Source organism: Salmo salar, chromosome 10 (genome assembly GCF_965601325.2).
Source record: "Salmo salar chromosome 10, fSalSal1, whole genome shotgun sequence".
NCBI lineage: Eukaryota > Metazoa > Chordata > Actinopteri > Salmoniformes > Salmonidae > Salmo > Salmo salar.
This window is the reverse complement of record NC_138300.1, coordinates 117,479,191-117,498,779: the sequence shown is the minus strand read 5'-3', so window position 1 is coordinate 117,498,779 and position 19,589 is coordinate 117,479,191. Positions and strand designations below refer to the sequence as shown.

At 41.8% G+C, this 19,589-nt stretch overlaps 1 protein-coding gene across 3 annotated transcripts; it reads right to left on the bottom strand.

The window, feature by feature from the left end:
* Positions 1 to 38: 38 nt before the first annotated feature.
* zgc:136858 (Indigoidine_A and YeiC_kinase_like domain-containing protein) lies at positions 39 to 19,256 on the bottom strand. Of its 3 annotated transcripts, none has more exons than XM_014125794.3 (20): positions 18,765 to 19,252; positions 8,280 to 8,360; positions 8,043 to 8,143; positions 7,831 to 7,945; positions 7,330 to 7,504; positions 7,118 to 7,229; positions 6,494 to 6,600; positions 6,243 to 6,369; positions 5,919 to 6,039; positions 5,054 to 5,139; positions 4,737 to 4,879; positions 4,527 to 4,586; positions 4,361 to 4,424; positions 2,606 to 2,700; positions 2,264 to 2,392; positions 1,728 to 1,842; positions 1,332 to 1,469; positions 884 to 1,050; positions 666 to 748; positions 39 to 559 (listed from the first exon to the last, which is right to left on the bottom strand). In XM_014125794.3, the coding sequence occupies exons 1-20, from the start codon at positions 18,806 to 18,808 to the stop codon at positions 358 to 360; spliced, it is 2,265 nt and encodes a 754-aa protein (XP_013981269.3). In that variant the 5' UTR covers positions 18,809 to 19,252; the 3' UTR covers positions 39 to 357. The 3 variants fall into 3 exon arrangements, with proteins under 3 accessions (XP_013981269.3, XP_013981271.3, XP_013981272.3); XM_014125796.3 differs by lacking the exon at positions 18,765 to 19,252 and adding an exon at positions 16,149 to 16,233; XM_014125797.3 differs by lacking the exon at positions 666 to 748 and having other exon boundaries at positions 365 to 604; positions 18,765 to 19,256.
* Positions 19,257 to 19,589: the final 333 nt, after the last annotated feature.

Here is a 19,589-nt window from a genome sequence, read left to right as displayed (position 1 = left end):
CCTAGGATAGGGCATTTGAAATATAGTAGTATAATAAGTCGAAGCATCTTTGTATTTTATTGAAAATTATGACAAAATGTATACAAATTAACAGCACCAGGGGTGTCAAACAATCACATAAAGGAAAGCTAGAAAGTCAGGGAGCATAATAAATTCCCAAAACGATGGATAGGGGACAATATTTTGCAAATCTTGACAGCGAGGAAATATAACCAATTTTCAGTGCAGCTGTCTAGACCTCGATGAAGACCAAATGCAGCCCATTGGATAAAATGAGTTTGACACCCCTGAACTAAACATTGAAAAGTTATGTTGATGGTTGAACAAGATAATAACATTATAATAATGTATATTTCTTTATTCCTCCATCCACAGGAGGTTGGGTTGAGGCCAGGATTGGGGTGGTTGGACCTTGTTTGGGTCCACAGAGTCTGTGGTCAGAGTGGTGCAAACGGGATGTGGGGAGGCCAGTGACAGGCGCGCTGCCAGGAGCCCCATCCTAACACAGCTGTGAGTGTCTCTGCTCTGGAACATACCAGCCAATATCCCACCTGCAAGACTGAGGAGAGGGAAGAGAGGGGTGTGTGGGAAACCAACATTTCACCTATGGAGATAAAAAAAAAAAAAAATGTACGGTTTATTCCCGTCCCTAGATAGCTACCGACCTATCTCCGGCTCCTGAGACATTCACTATTTCGGCTGCAGTCTGAGCCAGAGCAGAGTAGTGGACGGCACATAGCCGACCCTTCTGGAAAACAAAAAAACATCCTCACCATAATGTTCGGAGATATAAAGTTGTCAAGATGCTCACGTTTAGTTTAGAAGTGAAACAGAATGTGAGCTCACACACACATACATATATACACACATAGTATCATCTTACCCTTGTTCCTCTCCTTGGCTGCAGGTCTACAGACCCAGCGTTATGTTCTCCACACAGCAGCACTCCCATGGCCCCCAGGGTCACCACCACACACTGCAGGTGGTCCAGCAGGGGGCGTGCGAGAGCCATGGCACAGCTCAACACTTCCTCCACAGAGCTAGGCAGCACTGACAACACAAGACAAGATCTCATCCTCATTAATCAGACAGGAGTTTGTGCATGATGATGAGCTGTCAAACAAAGACTTCATAGTGTGTGCATTACTTATTATATCTAGCCCGGACTCAGATCTGTTTGTGATGTCTTGCGAAGTGTCAACACCTATGGTCACTGTTACGCCAAGCATAGGAGTTGGCTCCACAGCACAAACATAGCTTCGTCCAGGCTAATTCCATATTATATACAGTAGGCTCCAGAAATTATCTCAGTGCAGGACTGACTATTGTACCTGCAGGTGTCGGGAGGCCCAATGCCTTGTTCATGGTACACAGCTCAGCCAGGTTGGGGGAGGTGTAGCCCAGGGCTTTCCAGCTGTCTGACAGGAAAGGCTTGCAGGCCTTGTCACTATCAGTTGGCTCATACCACACTGCAACACAAGTTTATCACATCAGGGTCTGTATTCATATAGTGTCTCAGAGTGGGAGTGCTGATATAGGATCATTTTGCCTTCTTAGATCATAATGAAAAAGATGACATGGGGAGGGAGGACCTGATCCTAGATCAGCACTCCCACACAGATTCTTTGTGAATATGGGCCCTGATCACAAAGCGATGCACTGATGGTAAGAAAATGGTGATCGATCACTATTGATGACTGTCAAAGCGTTCAGCTCTACATGCTAACCTGGCACTGCATGCTTCTTGGCGACAGAGCAAACATAGTTGATGGTGGAGACGGGTATATTGCCGTCCAGACACATGAGCGAGGCTGTTGAGAGCTTCTCCTCAAACTGGGACACCTGTATGTAGAGATGGGCAAAGTTAGATAGGTGTACTTTTATGTGTAGTAAATATGATTATTTTTACAGTTCAAATGTAGATGAAGTACCTGCTTCAGAAATATTTATTTTTATTTAACCTTTATTTAACTAGGCAAGTCAGTTAAATTTGGATATCATAAGGTGAATGCACCAATTTGTAAGTCGCTCTGGATAAGAGCGTCTGCTAAATGACGTAAATGTAAATGTAAATGTACAATGATGGCCTACCCCGGCCAAACTCGGATAACACTGGGCCAATTGTGCGCCGCCTTATGGGACTCCCAATCACAGCCAGTTGTGATACAGCCCGAAATCGAACCAGGGTCTGTAGTGACGCCTCTAGCACTAAGATGCAGTGCCTTAGACCGCTACGTCACTTGGGAGCCCCAGAAATACTCACATACTGCTCTGTGATTTGCTGGTGAATGTCCATGTCGCCTAATCCCAGACTCAGATCCCCGCTCTTGGTGATCACGGCACAATAAGTAGCAGTCCGCTGCTCCTTAAGTACAGAAACACCACTGGTATTCTAAAGGAAAATCAAAAGAGGAAAGAATGTCATGCCAGAATACTATGGGAGAGAGATTAATTCTGCTTTGCATATGGTCATAACAATCAGTTGTTACCACTCATTAAGGGCCTGGTTTAGAGTTGAGATAAGTAACTCGCACAACTCTGATTTTAATGGAAACGTGCTGATCTCAACTCAGAACACCTCTCGAAATCTTCTCCCCATATGTACCATGTGCCGACAGTAGTTCAGCACAGCATCACTGTGAGAGTCAGTTCCAATAGCTGAGATGAAGAGAGGTCTTTGACCCATTCTGCTCAGAGAGTCTGGTGGGTAAAATATCACACAAGAAGTCAACATTAAACTGTTTCACTCAATGCAAAAGTTTCATTAACCTTTTTTCCACATATAGGAGCTATGTAGACATAATTGCACATTATAAACTGGGTGGTTTGAGCCCTGAATGCTGAAATCAAATCAAACTTCACTTGTCACATGCGTCAAATACAACAAGTGTAGACCTTACAGGGGAAATGCTTACTTACAAGCCCTTAACCAACAGTGCAGTTCAAGAAAGAGTTAAGAAAATATTTACCAAGTAGACTAAAGTAAAAAATAATAAAAAGTAACACAGTAAAATAACAATAACGAGGCTATATACAGGTACCGGGGGTACTCGATACCGGGGCTACCGGTACCGAGTCAATGTGCGGGGGTACAGGTTAGTCGCGGTAATTAGTACATGTAGTGAGTAGCAGCAGTGAACTAAACTAATGGAGGGGGGGGGGGGGGGTCAATGTAAATAGTCCGGTGGCCATTGGATTAATTGTTCAGCAGTCTTATGGCTTGGGGGTAAAAGCTGTTAGGGAGCCTTTTGGTCCTAGACTTGGCGCTCCGGTACCGCTTGCCGTGTGGTAGCAGAGAAAACAGTCTATGACTTGGGTGACTGGAGTCTCTGACAATTTTTTGGACTTTCCTCTGACACCACATAGTATACAGGTCCTGGATGGCAGGAATCTCGGCCCCAGTGATGTACTGGGCCGTTCGCAGTACCCTCTGTAGCGCCTTATGGTCAGATGCCGAGCAGTTGCTATGCCAGGTGGTGACGCAACCGGTCAGGATGTTCTCAATGGTGCAGCTGTATAACTTTGAGGATCTGGGGACCCATGGCAAATTTTTTCAGTCTCCTGAGGTGGAAAAGGTTTTGTCGTGCCCTCTTCACGACTGTCTTGGTGTGTTTGGACCGTGATAGTTCATTGGTGATGTGGACACAAAGGAACTTGAAACTCTCGACCCACTCCACGACAGCCCCGTTGATGTTAATGGGGGCCTGTTCAGCCCGCCTTTTCCTGTAGTCCACGATCAGCTCCTTTGTCTTGCTTACATTGAGGGAGAGGTTGTTGTCCTGGCACCACACTGCCAGGTCTCTGATCTCCTCCCTATAGGCTGTCTCATCGTTGTTGGTGATCAGGCCTACCACTGTTGTGTCGTCAGCAAGCTTAATGATGGTGTTGGAGTCGTGTTTGGCCATGTAGTCGTGGGTGAACGGGGAGTACAGGAGGGGACTAAGCACACACCTCTGAGGGGCCCCAGTGCTGAGGATCAGCGTGGCAGACGTGTTGTTGCCTACCCTTACCACCTGGGGGCGGCCCGTCAGGAAGTCCAGTATCCAGTTGCGTGTTTAGTCCCAGGGTCATTAGCTTAGTGATGAGTTTCGTGGGCACTATGGTGTTGTATGCCGAGCTGTAGTCAATGAACAGCATTCTATGACAAAACATTTATTTGTACTGCTCTAATTATGTTGATAACAAGTTTATAATAGCAATAAGGCACCTTGGGGGTTTGTGATATATGGCCAATATACCACGGCTAAGGGCTGTATCCAGGCACTCCGTGCTGCATGGTGCATAAGAACAGCCCTTAGCCGTGGTATATTAGGCATATACCACAAACCCCCGAGGTGCCTTATTGCTTTAAATAACTAACCAGCAAGGTTCTTTCCTACTCCACCAAATGACTGGCAGACACTTCCACGATTCGTCTGTCCAAACTGTTGAGCAATCAAACAAACCCATGTGTCATTGACATCATTTGAACATTCCAGACATGCAGTAGTAGATGCTTGACATTAGCAGAGTTTGTGTGAACGCACCACTAGCTTATCTGTTTTCCCCTTGGCAATAAAATCCACATTCACACCACCTATGACAACCTGTGATGAAAGAGCCACAGTGTTATTGTACAGTAAGCATGTTACACACTGTTCATCCAGCTAAAACTTGAGTAAGAAAAATGATGTGCTCTACAAGACAAGAGTGATTGGTTCATGTGTATTGATGATGAACATATGACCAGTACTCACAATGTTTGGCTGAGAGTCCAAATCTTTCTCTCTCTTCTTTGCGTGAGGAGCAGAAGGTGTCCAAGTCTTCTTCTGCATTCGTTTAGACAGTGCACAGGCTATCTGACTGCCTACCCTGGCATTATTATGAATGAGAGCGATATCTTTGGGAATATCAGATTAAGGGACCTTAATGTAATGATGATACAATACATTATAATTATGATGTCAGATTTTTTTTTACATTTTCTTACACTAAGAATGACTCTGATATGATCCCTCTCTCTCTCTCTTCAGCGTGGTTTTCTCACATCACAATATTGATCAGAGAAGGATACTAGCCTGGAGGGACTTTCCTCGGGTCAGTTCGTTGACCTTTTGAAGGATGAAGGGCGTCAAATCTCTTCCTCTGATACCTTTAACACTACAGGGGAAATACGTACGAAGGCAACAGAGAGTTAATCGTGTGGCTGAGGTGAAATGCTGATACTTTTCTTCTCATATCAAGGTACCAAACAGAAACTCTGATAAGCAAACTTCCTGTGTTGTCAGTCACGCAAGCGGCTATCTAGAGATCAGGAAATAACACCAGCACAGACAGACCATGAGCAGTGCTCAATAAATAGGGCTTTATAGCAATACCTAAGTAGGCTAAAAAACATGAGCTGGCGCACACCCAGAAAAATGTGTTTATGTGGAGGTGCTGACTAACGGCGAATAAACTATAAACTATGAAAATAAAGAAAGTCGCACACTCCATATATAAACACCCAGCAATTTAATGGGTATTTACCAATGTTTCTGCATCACTGTGCCTACCTAAGTAGGCAACATACATATCCAAAAACATGTATTTGGGATTATAAACTGGGTTTGTCAATCCCTGAATGGTGATTGGCTGACAGCCGTAGTATATCAGGCCATATACCACGGGTATGACAAAACATTTATTTTTACTGCTCTAGTTACGTTGGTAACCAGTTTATAATAGCAACAAGGCACCTAGGGGGTTTGTGATATATTGCCAATATACCACGGCTAAGGGCTGTATCCAGGCACTCTGAGTTGCGTAATGCATAAGAACAGTCCTTAGCCGTGGTATATCGGCCATATACCACACCTCCTCGGGCCTTATTGCTTAATTCAACAACAGTCAAGCCAGGTGGAGAGATCATATTATGTTATAATGCAGTGTTTCCTTACTTGGCCTCTGCCAGTGCAGCCTGTATAGCGTTCTCAATCTGTTGTCCAGCTGCTGCATGCTCCTTAGGGATGGGCACAGCCAGCAGCAGGCCGCTCTGTAGACCCAGGGACAGGTTACCCGCTGTAGGCCAGGAGAAAGAGACAGGTATAGTACATTATGATGCAGTCACAATACATTGTAAGATTTGTCATAAGCATGTATGACCCTTTATAATATCTTATAATCATGTCTAGATTATCAGCTCAGAATGACCCTGAAATAACAGCAATTTCGAGTCAGTTGAAAATGTTGCTACTCAGACATAAAATATTTAGCTGCGTCACCAATGAGATCTGCAGCCTCCTCAGCATTGTTGACGTGGTAAGGGGAGGTAAACCCACTTTCTGGAGAGAAGAAAGCGGGGAAATTCATGGAGCTCCCAAATGTGGCGACACACACACCCTGTGTCTCCTGAAGAAAGCACACAATTGTTAATAATTACTTGCGATGCAATGGAATCTCTTGCAATGGAATCTCTTGCAATGGAATCTCTGCATTTGACCATGTATAAAACCATCTAGCAATAACCACTAACCAAGTACTCCAGGGTGCGGCCAATGTCGAGGATGGACTTCACTCCAGCTGAGACCACAGCAATGGGAGTCCTGCCTAGCTCTGTCAGATCTGCACTGATATCCATACCTGAGAAGATGGTCAGTTAACAATTTCAATACATTTTGTTGTTTTCAATTTCTGTATCCTAAACATGAAGTCTCCCTGCTGTGTATTATGATGTTATTTCACTGAGGCTACAGTAGGTTCCAACCAATAACATTTCACTGAGGCTACAGTAGGTTCCAACCAATAACATTTCACTGAGGCTACAATACCTTCAAACCAATAACATTTCACTGAGGCTACAGTAGGTTCCAACCAATAACATTTCACTGAGGCTACAGTAGGTTCCAACCAATAACATTTCACTGAGGCTACAGTACCTTCAAACCAATAACATTTCACTGAGGCTACAGTAGGTTCCAACCAATAACATTTCACTGAGGCTACAGTACCTTCAAACCAATAACATTTCACTGAGGCTACAGTAGCTTCAAACCAATAACATTTCACTGAGGCTACAGTAGCTTACAACCAATTACATTTCACTGAGGCGACAGTAGCTTACAACCTATTAAATTTCACTTTGGTATATTGCACTTACTATTCTCTCCATCTCGGTGCACTCCTCCAACACCCCCAGTGACAAAGACATGGATACCGGCTCTGTGTGCTGCTATCATGGTGCCTGAAACCGTAGTGCCACCACAGAGACCCTGGAGAACACACACACACCGGTAAGCAAGGTATTCAATCTGAATAAGACTGAATGGAGTGGCTTTTCAGTTGTTTGTCCAAACGTTGACAGGTGCTCACCTTGCTGATGGCGTAGGGCAGGTCTCGGCGGGACACTTTCAGCGACGTCTTACTCCGTGCTAGGTAGTCCAGTTCTTCTGAAGACAACCCCACATGAACCCTCCCCTGGAGCAGCCCAACAGTGGCAGGAATGGCTCCCTCTGTCCTTACTATGGCTTCTACCGCTTTGGCTGTGCTGAATGAGGAAAAACAGTGACTGTTGAAGCAGTAAATTCTAATACTGAATTAAGGGCGGCAGGTAATCTAGTGGTTAAGAGCGTTTGGCCAGTAACCGGAAAGGTTGCTGGTTCGATTCCCTGAGCCAACTAAGTGAAACATCTGGCGATGTGCCCTTGAGCAAGGCACTAATTGACTAAAGTCTCTCTGGATAAGAGCGTCTGCTAAATGAGGTACATGTAAGGTTGCTAGAATAAATAAGCTTGATAGCATGGATTATATTTTATATCAGGAACTTTCTGTCTAACAAAGTCCTTCCCATTTTGACATGTTTGCAGCACATACCTCAGGTTGTGTGGGTATGGCATGCCATGGGTGATGATGGTGCTCTCTAGCGCCACCACTGGTCTGTTTTCTGCCAATGCCTGGGATACTGCCGGGTGGACAAGGAAGAGACCATCTGGGGGGAGATAATTTTTTTGAAATCTAAAGAATAGAAATATTTGAGTCCGACTTCAATACTACAATAAGAGTAAGTTCAAAGTCAGTCACTTTACCGTTTTTGCATAATCTACTGTGAAATGTTGAGATGCCACGTTTTAGGAGTTGTGCAGATACTTCCTTCAGCAACCTCAACTCAGAATATCTAAGGGAAACACTGACAGCAGAATAAACAAATCAGAATTCAAGAATAACATTTTAAGAATAACATTTTAAAACAACAAAAATATACGAAACTTTTGTCAAAATTGCATATCCAAGTTACAGAACAAAACGTAATCACAGGGAGTTACCTTAATTTCATGATGGAAAACAAAACTCTCAGCCTTGGATTCCTGGGCATCAAAAGCAGCAGTGAGTAGCCAACCACGTCACTGCAAGGCACACATACAATTCACCCATTAAGTAGATTTCCATGCTCTAGTTAGTCGGGATAAAGTAAAACCCCCCTATTGGGGCACACAGCGGTAAATCTACACCCGAAATATCAGTGCTGCCTGCAACATTGTGAAATAAGTGGAGTGTTTTGTATTCTTATCCTGCTACATTCAAGAACTGATTCAAAGTCCCTTTCCAATAAAGGTATACTTATTCATATTAAGTCATAATGGTAGAGAAAAACACAGTCAATTGTAACTTAATAGAACTACTACTTTAAAAAAAGAATTGAGGAAAGGGCTCTGTCAAAGTTAGGGTCACATTATGTATAAAGTTCACACACAAAAAAAGCCTTATTACACATTATAAACTGAGTGGTTCAATCCCTGAATGCTGATTGGCTGACAGCCGTGGTATATCAGGCCCTATACCACCATATGACAAAACATTTATTTGTACTGCTCTAATTACGTTGGTAACCAGTTTATTAATAGCAATAAGGCACCTCAGGGGTTTGTGGTATATGGCCAATATACCACGGCTAAGGGCTGTATCCAGGCACTCCACCGTGCAAAAGAACAGCCCTTAGCCGTGGTATATTGGCCATATACCACACCTCTTCGGGCCTTACCCAGCAAACATGACTGAGCGGGGGCCCTCGCGGTCGATAACATTATGGACCACCACTGAGCGGTTGGGATTGATTGGACTCGCACTCTTTCAAGACGTACGCGAGCCCGCATTTAAATGTGAACGGTTTTTGAAGGAACGGTCGACTTCACAAACGGACAGCTAAGCAATCGGCTCAGCCATAACATTTGTTAACCGTTTTGTTAACTTAGTAAAACGGGTAAGATACCTAGGCTAAATGGTTTGAATATTTTACGATGGTAACATTGCTTGTCTGGCCAACAACACTAATTTAGCAGGAACTAGAATAGCTAACGTTAACTAGCTAGGCTAACGTTAGCGCTATGATTAAGTTATTTAATGTTAACTGTGTGACAGACTTAGTTTTGTAAAACGATCAGCGAATTCGCTGTTTCAACGCAAAGCTACGTATTTTAAAGCTTAACCACCACCATAGGTCAACTTTGGGTAAGTGACTAATTTTAGCTTATTAAGTTAGCATAAAAATATTTCAAAGCAAAGCCTAAATTGACCAAGATCACTTGGTTAATAAGATTCATGTAAGTAATTAGCTAAGTAACATCTATGAAAGGGGACATAACTAACTTGAGATAAATGTACACATGTAGTGCAAGGAGTAAGCTTATACATCTATGTACTAGGTTGCTATCTTAAGGTTACTGGTTTTGGGCTAACGTTACCACAGCTAACGTTAGCATCTAGATGTGTGCACTTCTAACGTGACTGGCTAAGCAAGTTAGTTGCCAAGGGTCCCTGGTTTGAGCCCAGGTTGGGGCGAAGAGAGGGACGGAACCTACACAGTTACACCACCATACCTTTCTGTGGTGATATTCAATAGTTAGCTAGCTAATTTGGATACAGTAAAATTGTCCATTTAATGTGTAACTGTCAAACTTTTGCAAGGCAAGTAACATTAATCTATCAAATGATGTGTCCATAATTTAGCTGTACCATATCCCGTATATTTAACCCACATTTTTTTCACTTAAACCACAGTGTTTCATGTCTTCTTTTTTCAGATTTGCTGAAACCTACACTGAACAAAAGCCTCAGAGTTAAGGTCAGTCGTCCTCAATTTAGTCAGTTTGTCTGAAGCATATTTGACTTGCAGTAGTAGTGGCTGTCCAAAGGCAGTTATGTCTGGCAGAAGTTATTGGACGAAACGAAGGCGCACATTTAGAATACTCCAATCGTTTGCCAATTCATCATCTTCACTATAGGATGTTAATGATTCTCAAGAAGACGTTCATCCAGAATTGAAACTCCACGAGGAGCCTAATGATGATGTGTATCTGGACTGCTTAAGTTATTTTGATAAATCTTGTTGGTGACGATAGTGATGAGACAAGTGACAGCTTTGATGAGGAAGATAATAATTCTGCAAAGTTATGCAAGGTGTTATGTGAGTGGGCATTGAGAAATGATACACCACAGAACACCTTCTCAGATCTTCTTGGTGTGCTGAAGGAATTCCATCTAAATCTACGAAAGAAAGCTCGTACTGTCCTACAAACAGATAGAATAGAATCCAACGTTCAAAACATTAAGGGTGGCGATATTTACATTTTGGCATTGTGTCTTAAGACAATATCCAGCAGCCACTTCAACACTGCCAACAACACCATTGGCCTCCAAGTGAATGTTGATGGTTTGCCCTTATACAAGAGCTCTTCTTTGCAGTTGTGGACAATTTTAGGCAAAGTCTCTTAAGGAGCCCTTTGTGATTGGTGTTTTCTGGCAAGAGTAAACCACATCATTTGGGGAAATATTTGTCTGACTTTGTGGAGGAGGTAGGGAGACTACAGGAGGGTTTTGATGTGGCAGGGAAATCATTCCTTTACATATTGGTTGTTTCATTTGTGATGCTCCATCAAGATCATTCCATAACCTCTTAAAGATCCGCCCCTTTTTTCAATTTTCGCCTAAAATGACATACCCAAATCATCTAACTGCCTGTAGCAAGGATATGCATATTCTTGGTACCATTTGAAAGGAAACACTTTGACGTTTGTGGAAATGTGAAAGGAATGTAGGACAATAACACAATAGATATGGTAAAAACAAAAACTACAGTTATTTTGTATTTTTTTTGTACCATCTTTGAAATACAAGAGAGAGGCCATAATGTATTATTCCAGCCCAGATGCAATATAGATTGGCCACTAGATGGCAGCAGTGTATGTGCAAAGTTTGACTGATCCAATGAAACATTGCATTTCTGTTCAAAATGTTGTATCAAGACTGCCCAAATGTGCCTAATTTGTTTATTAATAACTTCATGTTCAAAATTGTGCACTCTACTCAAACAATAGCATGGTGTTCTTTCACTGTAATAGCTACTGTAAATTAGACAATATCAGACATGTCTATGTTCTGGGAAACTTTCTTGTTACATACATCGTGCTAATCGCATTAGCCAACGTTAGATCAACCGTCTGGTGGAAGGGACACCGATCCCGAAGAAGTCAATAACATTAAGGGCCATAATGGGTACAGTGTGAGCGCTGCACTCAGGAAGGGGTCTATGTCAAGAATCATGACGTTCCCAGATAGAACCGCTACACTCCGCACAGATCAGTTTGAGATGGGAAGATGAAAATCACAATGAAGGACCATCTCCTGTTACCCTGTTGAACATAGGCATGGTCACAATGTTCATTCTTGACTACATGCACCTTGTTTGTCTTAAGAGTAACTCGGAAGTTTGTATTTTTGGATGAAAGGGGATTTTTCTTGTAGCTTGGGATCTCGGGCAGTGAGCGCCACCTCTGAGAGGTTGGTGTCAAATCAGACAGCGCATTCCAATGGAGTTTCAGAGACCCAAGAGGACTGAAAGAAATAGACAGATGGAAAGGAACCCAATTCCGCCAATTCTTATTATACACAGGCCCTGTCGTGTTGCAAGACATCCTTTCCTTCTCCCACTACAGCAACTTCCCTGCCTTGTGCTGTTACTACTGTGGCTATGCAGATGACCTCAAACACTTCCTCAGTGAGTTTGAGAATTTGTATGGCATTGAAGAGTTGGTCTACAATGTCCATAATCTGACTCTTTGCAGAGGATGTGAGGAGGTTTGGGTCCTTAGTGTCGTCTTTTCCTTTTGAAAACGAACTATGAGAAAGTTGAAGAAAGTCTGCCGGAAACCACAATTTGTTCTCAAACAAATGAATCACCAAATTACTCGAGAGGACGCTCCCATCCATAAAGACAAAGAGAACCCAGGACAAGAAACATTCTCTGAAAAGAACACACTATATAGAGGCCCAACCATTCCCTCACTCCCTCACTGCACCCAGTTTCTAAAGGATATATTTGAACACTTCAGCATTGCCACAACCACTGGGGACAACTGTGTTTTGGTTAACGGAGACATAGGACTGGTACAGAACATCCTACGAGATGATCGCACAGGGGAGGAGTACATTATTTTCAGGAAGTTCTTGACATTATTGTCACTCTTCTCCAGTCCCCTGGATTCAAAAGACATTGGCATCTATAAAGCACGCCATGTTCAATTAAGAGACCAAGTTCACCACCTATTGGACATTTTGATCCCAATGGGCACATATTGGGCAGCCACGCCCTTGCTGCATAGTCAAGGTTTAGCGTTTTTTGTTTTACCTATTTACTGAATTTTATATTGTCCTACAGAGAGCTATATTATTTACTAATGGCACAGTATCACATTGTGGAGTTTCTGTATCATTCAGTTGGGATTGTTAGTAGTACATGGATACAGGAGGACTCATCCATAATGTTATGGCCCCCTTATACCGATCCGAACAAATGCAAGAGAGCTTTAGTGACTCATGAAGTACGTGGTGAAACATGGATTTCATATGAGAAGACAACTTTAAGCACAGCAGGTTTTTCTGAATTATTTCTGCATGTAGGGTCACCCACAAATACAATAGGAACATGCAAATAGCACTAGATTGGACCCATATGGTGTGCTGAAAGAATAACGTCTTGAACAGCATAATGTCATATTAAGGGGTGAATATATATTTTTTGTACAGTACGTGCGAACAGCTGCCAAATTAAATTAATTTGTCTTCTTACAGTTGATAGCTAGAGAAGCGGAGACAAATGGTTTTACTAAGCGACCCAGAAAAACTTGAATGTAGTCAATGGTCGAGACAGTAAGATCTATTTGTTTCCATACCCTCTGATTTATTAGGACAATACAGTAAATCTTGAATAATTATATACACCTCATGAAAATTGTGTGATGTGATACACGTCAACTGTGTGTGTCCTGCATGTGGTATGACATTTACAAGTTCTGGGCAATTTTTGGCTTGCAAGTGCTATGAAATAAATAGCAGTTATAATTACAAAGTTATGTGAAGCATCTTTACATTAATATTTTTGTGGTCTTGGTATGTATGTGAAATCATTTTCTATTTTCACCAGACCAAACAAGCGATACATTGATTTGGAGCCAGCCCCTCCGAAAAGGCAACAGACTTTTCCAAGTGCAAGAGACCTGTGTCCAGTAGTCTGTGCTTCCAGTCCCACCACTACCAATAAGTTTGCCAATACCTTCACCTCCCAGTAACTCTCCATCTACCAGCAACCCTATGAACCCTGTCAGCAACTCACTTCCTTTGAGTCACCCCCAATCTGCAAGACACTCTCTGACTCCAAGCCATCCTTTAGCGCCTGCTAGCCACTCTCTGTCTGCAGGTATGTCTTGAAAAATTCTTTGCTAAGCCGAAATGATAAAAAACGCAATTGGGCTTTCAGTCTCGCTGAGTACATGTGGCCAAAGTTTGTGATTAGATGCTTTCTTGTCAGGTATTGATAGGTACTTGGTCAATGCGCTTGAAGAAATTAAGGACAGACTGACAAAACTTGAGAGAATGGTGTCAGGTCTCTCTCAATCAAGTACAGCAGAGGTCACTTTATGACAACATCAGCTTACCCTTACAAAACTATGATGAACTTGATTGCCTGGAACAAAAAATTGAGGACCACCAAAGTCTAGAAGACTTGGTAAACTCACTCGGGTGTAAGAGAGCAAGGGGAGCACAAGACAATCTGAGATGTTGCTACACAGGAGAAAGAGTAGGGGCGGAAAGGTGGAGAGAACGAACACTGGAACTACTTTGTCTCAGAGGCTGTCTGTGTACAGGTACGTAACAGCCGTGTATCAGCCTAGTCCTTGAGGTTCACGTCTAAACGTTTGGTTGCTGGACCCAAGCTCAAGGTCAAAAAATGGGGATTGTGTTTACATTTTATCTCCACAGTCAACCTCAGCTTTTTTTGATGTGAACACAGCCTGAGAAACTAAACTGTCTGTCAGCTCTCACAGCTGCTGGACAGAGTATACATGAGAATCAATACATTCTGTATACTCTGTCCAGCAGCTGATGTATTTGTAATTGTCTGTGGTGTGTGTCTGTATATTTAAACCATTAGATGTTCATGATATGTCAATGTTGTGCATGTTGAAGTTGTAAACTCACTTTGAAAGCATACTTTCTTAATTAATATTGTACTTTTAAGCTAAAGACTCCATTCAAGTCTTATACGCAGAATGTTATGCTTATTTCTCTGAAAAAAATATTCTATATTCATTTTATTATATTAGCCAATTGTTAAATCTTTCCCTTTTAATTGTATTTACTTGATATTAACCAAAGACTCCATTCAGATGCTGAGGTACGTACCTGTTATTTAATATTGACAAAATCTATTGAATTTGAACATGTGGTATTTCATTTGTTTATTACATTTTTGGGAGTCTTTTTTTAATTTTATACCTCCAGAATTAACAGGTTTACTGCAGCTGTTTGGGTTGAATGCAGGTAATATTTGGGAATATATCAATAGGCCATCAAACTTTTATTTGGACCATAATTGGCCCAACAACATAAGGGCTTCTTGTGGGCTGGTACTGGGCTGCCCACACGTACTTGGGGCTGAATAAGGGCTGCCAGCAATTAGGGGCCAACTATTTGCCCATGAGCAAAAACCCACGGGCCCAGTGCATGTAGCCCAAAGTGGACCCCTACGGTGCCAACCTGGGTGTGTTTGCTTAATTATACAAGGGGTGGGGGTCTAATCCTGAATGCTGATAGGTTAAAACTGCATTCCAGACGGTGTCTATTCCACAAGTTACCACTTAAATAATAAAGGCTGAATCGTCACAGTTTGCGTTTTATGCTAGACCAGCAGTGATAATGCCCGAGAAGCCGGTGTTTGGAGGATCTATTGGCACGGTTGTTGTTCGTCTCAGAACGGCAAATAAATCCTCCTAACACCGGCTTCGAGGTCTTTTTAACGGGTTACCAACATGTTAAAGTGATTGACATATTTTCATTAACGTTATTGATGAATTTATTCATACTATTTCATCCTTCCACAAGATATAGTTCCGACAAATAGGGTTGCTCCCCAACCTGGCTGGTCGTTCGTTCTATCGGTTCGGTTACCAGAGACGCGCCTCAGTCATTCAGTCTTTCTGCTCTGGGTCTTTGGACTCGACCCAAGTCGTTCGTTCTATCGGTTCGGTTACCAGAGACGCGACCCAGTCATTCAGTCTTTCTGCTCTGGGTCTTTGGACGCGACCCAAGTCGTTCGTTCTAAATGGTCCATTTCCATACTGGCTGGTAACGTTCTTATCCCTTGCTTGCTAGTCAACTACAGCTAATTTACAGTCATGTCAAACAGTGCAGCCAAAATAACAACGAAGTAGCAGTATTTGCATTTGTTCAAGCGGTTTTCTAGTGACATTTATTTGGATACATCCATAACAATGAGCTAGTGATGCGAGATTTCACCTGGCTTAGAAAATGTGCTCTCTCTTCAGGACACTTGTTCAATATCTAGCCAACAACACAGCTAACTCGTGAATAGAGCTAATGATAACCAGAGCAAATGCGCTAAAGCTAGTTAAAAACTTCCTTCAAACTGCACGCAGAGACATACAAATGGTATACACGAGTTAATCTGACTGGGGATGTAGATAACGGGTTTCATTGCCAAAAATCCCTAGATATGCCGTTATGATTTAAAGCATCCTCATTAATTAATATCACTAACATATTGTATACATGGCACTAGGCATTCAATTTCCCATAATTCATATCAGCTCATTACCAACAATACTGCTCTTAATGCTTACCTTCTCAAGTGTGTGAGAAACTCAGGAATGAGAGACCTTTTCCCCAGAAAAGTGAGTGAACTTTGACTCTGTCATGCTTTTTGTTGACACAGTTTGCTTTACTTTACCATTAGAACTCTGGCCTGTATCTATTCACCCAGTTTGCTTTCCTTTACCATTAGAACTCTGGCCTGTATCTATTCACCCAGTTTGCTTTCCTTTACCATTAGAACTCTGGCCTGTATCTATTCACCCAGTTTGCTTTCCTTTACCATTAGAACTCTGGCCTGTATCTATTCACCCAGTTTGCTTTCCTTTACCATTAGAACTCTGGCCTGTATCTATTCACCCAGTTTGCTTTCCTTTACCATTAGAACTCTGGCCTGTATCTATTCACCCAGTTTGCTTTCCTTTACCATTAGAACTCTGGCCTGTATCTATTCACCCAGTTTGCTTTCCTTTACCATTAGAACTCTGGCCTGTATCTATTCACCCAGTTTGCTTTCCTTTACCATTAGAACTCTGGCCTGTATCTATTCACCCAGTTTGCTTTCCTTTACCATTAGAACTCTGGCCTGTATCTATTCACCCAGTTTGCTTTCCTTTACCATTAGAACTCTGGCCTGTATCTGTTCACCCAGTTTGCTTTCCTTTACCATTAGAACTCTGGCCTGTATCTGTTCACCCAGTTTGCTTTCCTTTACCATTAGAACTCTGGACTGTATCTATTCACCCAGTTTGACTGAGTTTATGCAATTGGAAATTAACATGATATGAATAAGAAAACTATATCTAAAAATATATCAATCATTATCAATGCACACACAATTTGCTAAGATCAGAGCTACTCTTGTATCAAAAAGTTAAATTTATAATGAAACACATGAGTAATTAAATAAAATATGTTTGATTCCATGCAAGCTTATTCTCCCTGCCTATTTCACTAGACCTACACAAAACATTTTACAGCAACAGGTTTCTGTGCCAATATACCATACAATCAATAAACAAAACATACTGACTTCGGGCACTTCAAAATCATGGGTTGTGTTTTCAACACCACAATAAATAGACTATGTCAATCTTGACAAACAGAATATCAGTGGTGTAAAGTACTTAAGTAAAATACTTTAAAGTACTACTTAAGTAGTTTTTTGGAGTATCTGTACTTTACTATTTATATTTTTGGCAACTTTTACTTTTAACTTCTACATTCTGAAATAAAATAATGTACTTATTACTCCATACATTTTCCGTGACTCCCAAAAGTACTGGTTACATTTTTACAGGAAAATTCAGACTTATCAAGAGAACATCCCTGGTCATTCCTACTGCATCTGATTTGGCGGACTCGCTAAACACAAATGCTTCGTCTGTAAATTATAGCTGACTGTTGGAGAGGGCCCCTGGCAATTCGTCAATAAAAATAAAATAAGAAATGGTGGCGGCTCAGCCAGGCACAGCCAGAAGAGGACTGGCCACCCCACATAGCCTGGTTCCTCTCTAGGTTTCTTCCTAGGTTCTGGCCTTTCTAGGGAGTTTTTCCTAGCCACCGTGCTTCTACACCTGCATTGCTTGCTGTTTGGGGTTTTAGGTTGGGTTTCTGTACAGCACTTTGAGATATCAGCTGATGTAAGAAGGGCTTTATAAATACATTTGATTTGATTGATTTGCCGTCTGGATTGTTTAATATAAGGAATCTTTAATGATTTTTACTTTTGATACTTAGTACATTTTAGCAATTCCATTTGCTTTTGATACTTAAGTATATTTAACCAAATACTTAGACTTTTGCTCAAGTAGGATTTTACTGGGTGACTTTCACTTTTACTTGAGTCATTTTCTGTTAAGGTATCTTTAATTTTACTCAAGTATGACAATTGAGTACTTTTTCCAGCATTGCAGAAAATACATCCCTCCCAACCTTGTAGGTCTACCCAGTATCAAAGGCTTGGATTGACAATCTCAGAATATTATTCAACTTTTGGGGTGTTTTTAAACAGTTGTCTCTTTCAATTTATCAAATGGCAGCTGCACAGTTTGGATTGATTGATTTTATTTGTCAGTAAAAGCTATATATATATATATATATATATATATATATATATATATATATATATATATATATATATATATATATATATATATATATATATATATTACACACACACACAGAGTACAAATATTTGTAAAAGTGAATGGGATTGCACAATTAAAGTTAGGTAATGTAAACCAGCGAAAAAACACACTACCCTCCTCTGTGCCAAATAAAAAACTACACAACCCTCCCCAAAGCAAAAATAAGGTTTGACAACCCTCCCCTATTTTGGACCACTCCCCCACCCCAGTAAATATAAAACTGTCCCTTCTACAGAGTTACCTGATCAAATCTATTTGTCATATGCATAAGATACAGTGTTGTGTACACAGTACAATGAAATGCTTACTTACTGAACACAGCAGGATAATGGTAGAGCGAGCTAAACACAGTCAGTCTCTATGAACACCTTACTGTTGTACTTGTCTTTCTTGCACAAACACTTGTGTTTTTTAACTAGCACTGATTTTGGTGATAGTTGCTTTATTGAGGAATGTTTTAAACATGCAATGACGGTGATATGTGGTTGTCTTACCTACCTTAGTTGAATGCACTGACTATGAGTCGCTCTGGTTAAGAGCATTGGATAAATGACCAAAATGTTAAATGCATATAAACTCTATTGAGTTGCAGGTGGGTTTGGGAGTAGTTACTTCGTTCTGTCCTGGACACATTCCATGTTCCCCTCACTCCACAACTGAGAGCGTTATGAGCTTCCCCCTCGACTGTTACACGTGCGCCGTCTTCACTCTCAGTCTCAAAGGTCATAGGAAGACACCGTGCAACAGGGTCCACATATGCTTGTGGTGGGGCCTGTAACGTTAGATGAGTTGCAGTATGTGACACTGACACCCCCTCATAGACCTCTCTTTGGTATGTCCCTGTTGACCCCATACAGACATTACTTGAACTCAAGATGTCTTCAAGATGATGATGTGGTGCACTGCATGGGCTTGGGTATGGATCCCTCCCAAGCGGCATCAGTGAAATTACACTGCTGTTCCTTCTTTAAGTGTGCTGACAGGGGGATCCCAACCTGCCAAGACAGAGTTACAGGACCCATCTTGCTCAGCTGGATGGGAAACATATGTGTGTGCTCCGAGAAAGGAAATTATTTGAATTCATTCGAAGTGGGACCTTTGAGTCCCTCTGTCATGTGAAGGGTTGCAGAGTACACCGTGTGATCCCTCTCTGACGGTGTCACATCATTGATGAGAGTGGAAGGTCCATCTTCTATGCACCCAGGCACACTCTGTCTGATGGTGATGGGGCTCTCAGTTGGTTGTTCTATAGCATGATGCTCCAGGGAAGGTTCCTCCACTTCCACATCTGTGTCCTTTACTAGTTCATCCTCAAACCAGTTT

Bases quoted from the DNA above. Each gene is read 5' to 3' on its own strand.
- zgc:136858 (XM_014125794.3), bottom strand. From the start codon at position 18,808: ATGCTCTTAACCAGAGCGACTCATAGTCAGTGCATTCAACTAAG. The intron at 7,946-8,042 runs GTAAAGTGACTG...ATCTCCCCCCAG, and splicing joins CAGTAGATTATGCAAAAACG to ATGGTCTCTTCCTTGTCCAC. The intron at 2,393-2,605 runs GTACATATGGGG...ATTTTCCTTTAG, and splicing joins TGAACTACTGTCGGCACATG to AATACCAGTGGTGTTTCTGT.